General features: G+C 37.8%; 2 protein-coding genes across 2 annotated transcripts; one reads left to right on the forward strand and one right to left on the reverse strand.

The window, feature by feature from the left end:
• Positions 1–2,811: 2,811 nt before the first annotated feature.
• Positions 2,812–4,541, reverse strand: LOC120743190 (GTPase IMAP family member 7-like). Its single transcript, XM_040046768.1, has 4 exons — positions 4,414–4,541; positions 4,139–4,238; positions 3,895–3,959; positions 2,812–3,625 (listed from the first exon to the last, which is right to left on the reverse strand). The coding sequence occupies exons 2-4, from the start codon at positions 4,213–4,215 to the stop codon at positions 3,039–3,041; spliced, it is 729 nt and encodes a 242-aa protein (XP_039902702.1). The 5' UTR covers positions 4,216–4,238; positions 4,414–4,541; the 3' UTR covers positions 2,812–3,038.
• A 50-nt stretch (positions 4,542–4,591) lies between these two features.
• On the forward strand, positions 4,592–6,358 carry LOC120743191 (GTPase IMAP family member 7-like). The gene is made up of 2 exons (XM_040046769.1): positions 4,592–4,619; positions 4,753–6,358. Exons 1-2 carry the CDS (start codon positions 4,601–4,603, stop codon positions 5,448–5,450), a joined length of 717 nt encoding a protein of 238 aa, XP_039902703.1. The 5' UTR covers positions 4,592–4,600; the 3' UTR covers positions 5,451–6,358.
• Positions 6,359–12,146: the final 5,788 nt, after the last annotated feature.

The raw sequence follows: 12,146 nt of genomic DNA on the forward strand, positions 1-12,146 counted from the left end.
AGTTCTTAAAGTAATAATGGACTGTCGTTTCTATTTATTTAGGTGATTTAGGTTCTTGCCATAATATGAATTCTAACAGTTATCAGATAGGGCTGCCAGCTAACTAGTGAACTGAGTGCTCAATATGCTCAAGACATTCATGTTTTGCAATTTTCAGTAGGGTCATGGTTTAAACACTGCTAACAAATCCACAGAACAGAAAAAGGACCGAACTCAAAAACAGTATGTCCTCAGTGCAGGTTGACATTCAGAAAAATCAAATGCCTCAGATTGGCTGGTTTGATTTGGTTTCTCTTTTTAGTTAGTGTCTGCTTCTTTAAACTCAAGCCAGGTGCTGCATCGTTTATGGGTGTCAGTCACATTTATGTGTTTTTGCAATGCACTTGCACTCTCCTCTTCACCGTTGTCTACCGTCTCACTCAGTGACTGAGGGGTAGTGATGTGAGGAGCAATCCTGAAATACCGATACTTCCGATACCAGTATTTCATGTTGCAGGATCAATTCCTGCTCAATTCCGTTTTTAATCATAAATATGACATACAGACAATAATAATAATAAAGTACTAAATAATTAAATATTAGCTATTAATTCTGTTGTCTTTCAAAGGAGAAACATCAAACTGAAATGTTTGTAAAGTCCCTTTATTGAGTTTCTCCTCACAAGTGTGTGAAACATATTCGAAGTAAAACAAGCAAGCAAGCAAAAAACTTCCACAACCAACTCTGAAGTGAAACAGTGGCATTAACACTGAATTTTGGAGCAAAGGAAAACATGAACATTCCTCAGTACTTGTTAGCCCATTAACACGGGTGAATGAAAACATTTTGGGTGTAACCCACAGGTGTTACATCACTGCCCACCTTTCTGTTATAATTGTTTGAGTCTCATGCCAGCATGTTCGTTCTTCTACAGGAAGCTGATGACTCTCACGAGATATCTTATCAAGTGGTGATAGGAGATTAGGGTTGGCTCAACAGCTGAATTATCAGAGCAGATCTGACTAAGCAGGGTTTCTGTTTAGTAACAGGCTCATTACATTGAACAAAAACATAGAAATTCTTCTCAAATCAAAAGTAAAAGCTGTTGTGCAGTTTACTTCCTGCATAGTGATCTAACCACATTGAAGGTTTTCTGAATCTCTACAACATTAACTCACAATATCTGAAGCAAATGATGAGTAAATACTGTTATACTGTTGTGGGGACGTAACAACAGTATAAAACAATAATTCCATGAAATATACGACGCACATAACAACATTTACAACATCTTTTGCCCTATTTTGCTTTCTTATTTGAACGGAGAAGGAGAACATGGACAGTCTCAGCAGTCTCTCTATAATCTTTTATCTTTAGTATCTTTACTTCAGAACATTGAAAACAGCAAAGGGCTAGAGGTGGGGTATCCATTTCTATTTTTATAGAAAAAAGTCCTGTTAAGGTCCCTGAATTTGTTCCCAGTGTTTTGTGTTTTTTGGGATTTTTGAATCTTTGTTGTATTGTGTTTTGAGAAGTGAGTTATTTTTCTTGTTCTTAGTCTTAGTTCTTCTTTGGATCTGCCTCCAAACTGTCAAAGGTAAATGTACTCACGTGAGCAGGATTTCCGAGATACTTATGCGAGCTGGAGGCCATCACTCGATCAAGCAACAGAATCACATTTTCTGCAAAAAGTAAAGATGAGATTCTGAGACTACATAAGTGAAAGCCTTCTGCCACTTTACTACACCTAGAAATTCTGTCCATAAAAATCATGAACAGAATCAGTGACAAAGGGCAGCTCTGGCGGAGTCTGACACCTACTGGAAACGAGTCCGCCTAAAAGAGTCTGCCCAGGGGACCAATGGAATATTATCGGTCATGAATTGGTACATTCCTCAGAGTATATATCTCTTACAGGAAAAGTAAATTGACACTGATACATTTCAACATGTGGCTTCCCTCTGTGTGCCTGATACACAAGTGAGAGTAACTCCTAAGAAACTACCACCAGGACCTAATTTATGGTGAACACAGGCAATGGCGATAATGAGTCTATCAACAATAATCAAAATATATGATACCTAGTTTTTTGCACATACAGAATTTCCATAAATACATGCATCCAACAACAGCCCCACATGAATATATCTAAATATCTGAAGATAGAACAAGGAGAGTGTGTGAATGATGGATAGAAAGCACTGAATAAGGCAAGTTATATGAATGCTTTGAGTGCTCAGAGTAGAAAATCGCAATGCAAGAACCAGCCCATTTACCATTAGCAAATTGGCTTTTCTTCATCTGATCCCTTCTACATCCAGAATCAAATTTAAAATCCTTCTCCTCACGTGGAATGTTTTGAATGATTAGGCCTCATCTTCTCTTGAACATATCATAGTACTGTATCACCTAAATAGAGGACTTTGCTCTCAGATTGGTAAATTGTAAATGGACTCCCATTGCACACTTCAAGTGCTTTATACAACTTACCTAATTCACCCAGTCATACAAGCACCTTTTTCTGTGCTTTCTATCTAACATTCAAACATATTCATACTGTGATAGATGCACTGGAGAGAAACTTGGGGTAAGTAGAAGACGGGACTCGAACCACCACCCTCTACCTCCTGAGCTTACTCACTCACCCCCATTGCTTACTTGTTGTTAATAGGATATTTAAGTAGTACTTAAAATACCTTACAATAGAAAGCACCTTAATGCCACTGTTGTTGTGATGTGGTGCCATATAGATAAAATTGAATTGAGTCTTAGACCATAGAACAATTGGACACTTTGTACTGAAAATCTTAGTTTTATTGAATTAGTTCCAGTTTACAAAGGTTAACAAGCTTTCATTGCCTCCTTTGACAGAAGTCCAAGAAAAAACATCAGATCATTCTTCTCATCTGTATGTTAATTCAAATGAAATTTATTAAAGAAAACACCAAAGATTCACATTTTTAGCTGTATTAGATCATCTACCTCTTCAAGATACTGATTCGCTCAATGCTCTATTTTTACATATATGCAAAAAATAATAATTTCCAAGCACTTCAATTTATACATTATTCTGGTCTTTGAGTATTGTGTTTACCACCTTCATTAGTTTTTCAACCTGATCAGGACCTGATTTGTTGTTCTCAAAGAGAACACACCTGTTTCCACACTTTTCAACCATTTTCTTCAGATCAGGTTGGCAAGAATGAAGAAAATCCTCCAAGCCCATTCCTGCCTGCTGCAGGTCGTTTCCTCGGGTGAACAGGATGATTGTTCGTCCTCTAACTTCCCTCCCAAAAGCTTTTTCTAACTTTTCCATTATGTCTCTCTCATCATCTGTAAATCTGCTCACATGCATCACAAGTACATACACACATGGTCCTGACTCCCAGAGTTGTTTGCACCTTTGCACATGTTTGCCCCTAACTGATGGAGCAATGTCATCATCAAACATATCTGGGGTATCAATCACATTTACGTCTACACCACTGATCTCAGTTTGTACATTCTGGCAATTTGTGGTGACCGCCGTTGAACTGGGTCTAGAAACAAAGTGTTTCTGTCCAAGGATGGTGTTCCCACTGGCACTCTTTCCAGTCCCAGCCATTCCCAAAAGAACAAGGTTCACTGTGGTGCCAGTGTGTCGTCCTGCATAAATGTATACCAATAATAATGTAAGTGAAAAAACTTATTATGCTACATTAAAAAAAGAATCAATTAAAAGTGAATGAAATAATTTAAGATTGAGTCTTGTACAGTACTATTAAAACACAAAAGAATGTGGTTACCATTAGTGAATCTTTATTGCATTATTTTTCAAGTACTCTTTGCTTCAGAAATCATATGAACAATGCTGCTTGACTGAAAAACCCACTAGTATGTGCTTTATGTAGCAGTTCAAAGAGATAGTGGTTTACCTGTCTTTGCCTCATCAGTGTGTGGTCTTGTTATACATTGTAATCCCACGCACTTCATCAGGAAGCTGGTTGTTGTGTCATAAAAAGTTATAATCATAATAATATGCAAACATTTCAGAGTATCTCTATGAGCTACATTTACAAAATATTTCATAGCATATATGTACCCCATGAAAAGAGACTACGCTACAAACTTGATTTACATGCTCAAGCTAAATCAAAAGTGCTCGACTTTTAGCTTTACCTCATATTGTCTGCCGCCGGTTGTCTGTCTTTAGTCTCGTTGCTTCCGTCTTGCCATTTGCTGAAAAAGTTTCCCATGATGCAGGATTTGAACGAATAACCTGCAGGTTCAAATGTCAATGCCAGCACAACTCTTCACTTTTGTTTAAGTATCCTCATTTAACAAATTAGTATATCTCCGTTAAATAAATACATTTTTCTGATACTCTTAGACACTCTTGATTAGAAATGATTTTTTATTGCTACAAAGCAAATAAATGTAGAAGCACAACTTACAGTTAGTGGAAGTTGTTCAGTCTGTTGAAGCATAACTCTGTGTGACTCTGTCTAAAGTCTGCAGACTGCTGTTCTCCGACTGTACAATACTGCAGGAGGCGTGTCATCTGTTGAGCTATAAAAAGCAACATGTTTGTTGCAGTTTTAGCATTCATCTCTCACCTGTGCAGTGACAACAGTGAAAAACATGGCTTCATTTCCACCAGGTAAGACTTATTATTAATCATTGTGTGTTTAATTACTTTCCTTTGAAAAATGTCAAAATTTCTCAGTTTCACTTTGGTTCTTGTAAAACTCTTGTGTACATGGGTTAAATCGAGTTAGTGAATTGTGTTTCAGGTCCTGATTTGAGGATTGTGACGATTGGAAAAACTGGTGTGGGCAAGAGTGCTGTTGGGAACACCATCCTGGGATGTGAGCGTTTCAGATCTTGTCCTTTATCTGCATCAGTGACTGAGTTTTGTGAAAAAGGTGTGACACAGTGGGGTAACAGGGTGATTAGTGTTGTAGACACACCAGGGATCCTGGACACTTCAAAATCAGACGAGTTCATCAAAAGTGAAATCGTTAAATGTGTTGAAGTCTCCTGTCCCGGTCCTCACGTGTTCCTGTTGGTCATCCAAATCGGCCGATTCACAAGAGAAGAAAAAAACTCAGTGGAAGCCCTGCAGGAGCTGTTTGGCCCCGAGGCAAACAACTACATGATTGTGCTCTTCACCCGAGGTGGTGATCTTGGAAGCATGACCATACAGCAGTATGTACGTGACGCTGAGCCAGGGCTTAAACGCATCATCCAAAGCTGTGGAAAAAGGTACCACATCTTTGACAACACTAGCAACGACAGAAGGCAGGTGGTGGAGCTGGTCAAGAAGATCGACAAAATGATGTCAGTAAATAAGGGCACGCACTACACAGACGCCATGTTTAAAGAGGTGGAGGAAGCACGCAAAAAGGGAGTAACACTGCAGCAGTACAAGTTCACTGAGCCATTGTGCAAACGTATCAAACTTTTTCGCATCATTCTGGGGAAAGATTAAAGTGTTGTTATTCTACTGTAATTATTCTATTCTGAATAGGACAGCTTTTTTACCTACATGAAATATACAGTTTGTTCATGATCACACACAGAGTGTGCAGGATCAATATATGTTGATTTCCCATAAAGAAATAATAAAGTAAAATATTATTATGTGACTTTATCTTTTGACTTTGAAGAAGAAAGTATTTGACCGTGAAATAGTGAGCATATAATCATCGTTTTATAATAATCATAACATAAGCTATGCTATTAAAGTATTTATTGTCTCTGTTGCATCTATTCTGATTTGTATATGGGCATCAAATCATGGTGGTTATGTATATATCATACATTTGGGAGACACAAGATAAATTTAGTCAATTAAATATTTTGTGTTAATTCGAACTGTGAATTGTTTTCTGTTTTAAACAATGATGACTTCAGTTTCTATAACGGTGGCACTCTGCCTCTGTTTCACTCTTTTGTACCACCTTTAGAAGTCAGTCCAGCAACAGGCATTTGAAAGGCAAGCAAGACCAGGTACTTTTCTTTTTAAAAAGCTGTTTAATGAAACTTTGAATTAACATGGCAAGACTCGGTCGAAAGACTGTGTTGCCTCCAGCTTATCCAACTCCCGAACTACGTAATTACAGCGTGGCAGAAGCCCAAAATACGAAAAAGCGCACTAGAATTTCGCGCTTCTATATTCTACCCTTTTAACACAACAGTATTTGGAAATTAACTGGAAATTACACACTTATCAACAAAAATCTATATTTCCTTTTTTAAACCAATTAAACCAGCCTTTAATTGGCTCTTACAGTTTCTAATGAGAAGTTTTACTTTGGGTCTATTCTATGGCTGTTTGTATTAAAACATTATGAAAGTTTCCCTTAATCTGAATCTGATTTGACAATTATTCATTTAAAGCTTCAAGCTTCATAAAAACTAATCACTCCACTTTCATCAGTTATTTCTGATTCTGAGATGACAATGTCAGAATCAGATGTTCAGCTGCTTCATTCATTGTTATGTTTTGCCTGTGTGAATGACAGAAAATTAGATGACTGGTATTGACAGGTTTCTAGGTTTCAGCATCATGAATCATTTCTCCAAGACAATTCACTTTATCACCCTGCCCAAGTGCCCATCCGCCTTGTAGATGGCTCAGCTAATGATGGACCGCTGAGAAAAAGGATAAGAATAACTTTATTGATCCCAAAGCAAAATTCACAAAATTTTATCTGAATTAAGAAGCAGAAAGTTAGCGGCCATCCAGGTCTTTATGTCTTTAAGACATTCCTGCAGTTTAACTAATTGGTGTGTGTTATCTGACTCTCCATTTACATGCACAAACTGGAGTGTATTAGATAGATATGATACAAACCACTGCAGCACAGTACCTGTAATACCTACAGCATGTTCTAATCGCTCTAATAGGATATTATGGTCGACAGTATCGAACGCTGCACTGAGGTCTAGCAGGACAAGCACAGAGAGGAGTCCACTGTCAGAGGCCATAAGAAGATCATTTGTAACCTTCACTAAAGCTGTTTCTGTGCTGTGATGAGCTCTGAAACCTGTTAAGGAATAAACATATATTCTTTGTGCTTATTTTCTGAGTATATTGTTTTATGTATTTTAATATTGAAGGCTTGTAAAGCAAGGCCACTTTTGACTCACAAACTAAGTGAGCCAGAATGAAAAACAGGAAGTTACTGTAGAGCTGTACAAGCATATAAATAAAACAGGAAACCAGACAGAAAAAACAGGAACTAGTAACATATAAGGAGTTGTTTGTATCGAGGCTGTGTGTGACGTGTAAAGTACCAAAATAACACCTATATGAGACACATTTTTAGCTTCTAATGTTACAGATTCTGCAACTGGCTTTGGGCTGTGCAGGGCTCTCTCTTCCGGAAGATGACTGAATGAAGAATTATAAGTGATTTAACACTCCTGAGTCGGGTTTTCTCTGTTCTATCATGGGGATCAAAGAATCGGGTTTAATAAACCTGACTGCAACTCTTCAAATAAACCATTCCTCTGCAGATGATCTGTTAGCTGTTTGACAACTACTCTTTCAACGATTTTTGAGACAAAAGGAAGGTTGGAGATTGGTCTTTAATTAGCTAAGGCAGCTGGGTCTGGAGATGGCTGTTTAAGTTATAACCACTGCCAGCTTGAAAGCCTGTGATGCATAGACAAATAATAGAGATAGAGTGATCATATTTGAGATTGAAGCATTAATGAATAGTAGGACGTTTTAAAGCAGTCTTGTAGGAATGGGGTCTGAAACACATGTTGATTGGTTGGAGAACAATTACTGAAGTTAACTCAAAAAGATTAATTGGAGAAAAAGACTTAAAAACTATCAATGTTATTGAAAGTAGCTGTACATAATGTTATATCTGTGAGAGGTTTATGAGTAATTTCTTTTCTAATGGTTACAATTTTATTTGTGAAGAAATTCATTATTAGTTAACTTAAAGGAATGATTGGCTCAACAGAGCTCTGAACTTTTGTCAGTTAGGCTACAGTTCTGAGGCACAACCTAGGGTTTTTACTGATATTGACATAATGCCAGTGGAGTCTCTTTGTGTTCAGACACATAAATACAATTTATGATTTATGATTTTTGTTTTTGCTTCTTTCTTTCTCTCCAGCCTCCATTCAGTATTGCCCCTCACACCCACTGCCAGCCTTTCACCTTGGGGATGTAGCAAACATATAAAATATAAAACTTTTTATCTCCTCACCTTATGTGACTGGAGAAAGTCAAATAATTAAACCTTAGCAGATGATGTATTGAATGTTGTCTGGCCCCGGGCACCCTAAAGACGATGGATGTTATGGATGCCATAGAACAGAAGAACACAAACATTTGTAAGGGCACAGAAAAGTTGAATCAGTGATGCTCAGTAAAGATTCGAGTAACTCGCAGGGCTTTTGTTTTCATGCACATTGTCTTCCACTGACAGAAAAGATAAGATAATGGCGATGAAATGGATTCCTTTCAGTCAGCAACAAAAATCAACATACGTGTTCAAAACAAAACCCATAAAAAACCATCTGATGATAACAAACAAAACCAAAATCCAGTCTAACTTGTGCAAATGTTTTACTAAATTCAGACTATTGAATTCCTGAAATATTCATGTTTCTAATGTTGTCCATAGTTACTGTCACATAGCTACCTTCAGTTTGCTCAGTTTGGATGTACTGATAGAGAAGTAAAAAGTGAAATAAAGATTAAAAGACGAAGACTATTCGAAAGAGAGCAAGCCCAATCAACTATGACACACCACATTTTGGTACATAAAAAGTATGAAAAGGCATGGAAGAAGGAGAGAAGGAAACTCCTGACACGACTTATATGCAGTCTAAGGGAAAATAAGACGGCCCAACATAAGAAAGCTGGCGTCCACATATGTGGACATCACGTTTTGGGTTGTCTAGACCAAACTACTAAATTTTGCTCTACAAGGGCCTGATATCAGCTTATGAGGACATTATGCTGTTCAAACAGCAAAAGAGAATTAGCAAAGAGAAACGGAAAATGCGTGCCATGAAAGAGTTTGGGTTACTGGACCCAGTTCTTTTTATTCTTTTATTAGACAGAGAAGACGCAGAGTCAGAGTGGTCAATGTATTTATAATCATTTTATTCAATCATCTTCCGGAAGAGAGATGTGCACAGCGCTAAGTCACTTGCAGATCTGAAGCATCAGAAGCCTATGACCTGTATGATAGTCAGGTCCCTCCCGTGTTATTTTGGTACTCACGTCATACACAGTTTAGATCAAAACAACTTCTGCGCTACACTCTGCCCTTACTTGATATGTGTATGTTTGTGTTGCTGGTGGAGTGATTACGTGTGCTACCCTCTGCCTAGTTCCGCTTTTTCTGTCTGCATCTGTTTCCTGTTCTTAATATACTGCCTCTGCTAGTAGGCTAGCGACCTGTCCAAGGTGTACCCTGCCTCTCACTCTAAGACAACTGGGATAGGCTCCAGCCCCCGGTGCCCCTGAAGAGGATGGATGTTATGGATGCCATAGAACAGAAGAACACAAACATTTGTAAGGGCACAGAAAATTCCAAGATTTGAAACAGTGATGTTCAGTAAAGATTTGAGTAACTCCAAGGCCATTGGCTTTCATGTGCATTGTCTTCCACTGACAGAAAAGATAAGATAATGCCAATGAAATGGATTCCTTTCCGTCACCAAAAATCCATATGTGCGTTCAGAAGAAAAAACCAATCTGATAATAACAAATGGAAACCAAAATGCAGTCTAACTTATCTAAAGGTTTTTACTGAAGTCACGCTTTTGAATTCCTGAAATATTCCTGTTTCTAATGTTGCCCATAGTACCTGTCACATGGCTACCTTCAGTTTGGATGTACAGAGAAGTAGAAACTGAAATAAAGATTAAAAGAAGACGACTATCTGAAAGAGAGCAAGCAATCATGAAGTGTCATCTTTCACACTTTTTCATAAGTTAATGATCCTTTGTATACATATTAAACATGAAGCTTTGCTTTTCTATGTCCTCATCTTATGTGACTCGTAGAAGTCAAACAGTTTCATCTTAGCAGATGGTGTGTTGAATCTTTTCTGTGCTTTGATGTTTCAGTAAATCACCTGCAAATGTAACTCGGAGTCTAACAGAAGTCACTTGGATGAGTGACGAAACGTTTCTGCCACTGAAAACACACAGATGAACAGAATCAACCTTTTGGGGTAACTCAATCTGGTGAGGCCAGTGGCAGTCAAGAAATGATATCAGTTTAGATTAATTTTGAATTGTAAAACAACCATGTCAAGCTGGAAAGACTTGAATGATATGCATTGTAAAGAAAAATAAGGTGCCTCAACGTAACAAAGTTTAGTAAGAAATATCCCTAAGATTCCTGATTTCATTCAACTTGTTAAAAATAGACTTTTCAAAGAAAGAACTTCTCTTTGGGATCTACTTGACACAAAATGGACGTATTTATGTATTTATTTTATTTCTTTATACCGTGCCAAATCACAACAGCAGTTGCCTCAAGATGCTTTATTTTGAAAGCTAAAGATCCTACAGTCATATAAAGCCAATTAAAGAGTAATGTATGTAATGATGATGGTGTTTATACTTCGAATGTTATTGCCAGCTCAACTTTTTGACTCTTCCCAGGTCATGTTGTCCCATCTTGTCCCATCTGTGTATAACCTCCAAGTTACTCACATTTATCCGTTAACTTATGTGTGTGTGTATAAGATAATGTGTATATGATCAAATGAGATGAATTATTATGTATACTGTAGAACACAAGGAGACAAACATTTGTGAGTACACACAGAATTCCACGATTTGAATCAGTGATGTTCAGTAGAGATTTGAGTGGCTTCTGTCTTCCATGACAGAAAATGTAGATAATGCCGATGAAATGGATTCCTTTCAGTCACAACAAAAATCGATATGTGTGTTCAGAAGAAAAACAAATGTGATAATAACAAACAAAACCAACATCCAGTCTAACTTGTCTAAATGTTTTACTGACGTCAGGCCATTGAATTCCTGAAATATTCCTGTTTCTAACGTTGTCCATAGTTGCGGTCACATGGCTACCTTCAGTTTGGATGCACTGATAGAGAAATAGAAAGTGAAATAAAGGTTAAAAGACAAAGGCTATTCAAAAGAGAACAAGCCTAATCAACTATGACACACCACATTTTGGTAGATAACAAAACAAAGTTTGAAAAGGCATGGGAGAAAGAGAGAAGGTAAATCCTGTGTCAGGTTATGATTTATTTTTGAAGATGATGAAGCATCATCTTTCACATTTTTTCATAATGATGTGACATGAGAAAAATGTGAAGCTGTGCAGTTTGATCAGTAAATAATAATAACATAGACATAGAGATCTTCATTTTGAAATTTGAAATGACAATGTCAGGTATGAGAGACGTGACATAATTGGATTGTAAAGGAAAAAAAGGCAGCCCAAGGATTAGGCTGTGAGCAGCTGACATGTGCCTCTCCAATATTCACTGCTCATTGTAGGTTTGTTCAGCTGAATTCAAAAATATATGTGCAGAGTTTACATGAGGCCTTCTAAAGTAGGAAAAGGTTATACTCAATTACCAAAGTAAAAATCAGTAAATATCCAAGTAATATCATGGTAGCAACAGTGGTTACAGTTAGGGATGGGTACCGGTGTCCGGTGCCATGATGGCACCAGTTCTGACATAAACGGTAGTAACCAGACCGAAAAGCAGCGCACATTTCGGTGCTTTATTTCTGTCACGGCTGCGGGGGCAGACGTGTGGTGAGTGTGAGACAGAATCCAGACGCAGGCACTGGCTTGGATGTGAGCGAACTTTTATTAACACACTGGTGGTACAAACTGAAATGCAGCAAACAGAAACAAAACCTAAAGGTGACCTAGACTGGAAGAAACTAACAAAACGGACCTGAAAGGAAGCCTCTAGGAGAAACACTAACATGAGTGAACACAGGCTATAAATACACAGAAGGAAACGAGGCAACTACACACAGGAGGGAGGCACAGCTGATTGTGATCAACAAGACGAGACAGGGGAAACGCAAACTGAACACACTGGCACAAGACAGACTTTCACAATAAAAGAGGAAACTCAAAACACATGCGAAGACACAGACACAGAGACGCGGGCTTTACACAGAGACCTAGCTACACTAGAGGGATACA

Source organism: Simochromis diagramma, unplaced genomic scaffold, assembly GCF_900408965.1.
Source record: "Simochromis diagramma unplaced genomic scaffold, fSimDia1.1 OVJJ01000707.1, whole genome shotgun sequence".
In the NCBI taxonomy this organism is placed as follows: domain Eukaryota; kingdom Metazoa; phylum Chordata; class Actinopteri; order Cichliformes; family Cichlidae; genus Simochromis; species Simochromis diagramma.

Bases quoted from the DNA above. Each gene is read 5' to 3' on its own strand.
- LOC120743190 (XM_040046768.1), bottom strand. From the start codon at position 4,215: ATGGGAAACTTTTTCAGCAAATGGCAAGACGGAAGCAACGAGACTAAA. The intron at 3,960-4,138 runs GTAAAGCTAAAA...CACAACAACCAG, and splicing joins CCGGCGGCAGACAATATGAG to CTTCCTGATGAAGTGCGTGG. The intron at 3,626-3,894 runs GTAAACCACTAT...ACATTTATGCAG, and splicing joins CACTGATGAGGCAAAGACAG to GACGACACACTGGCACCACA.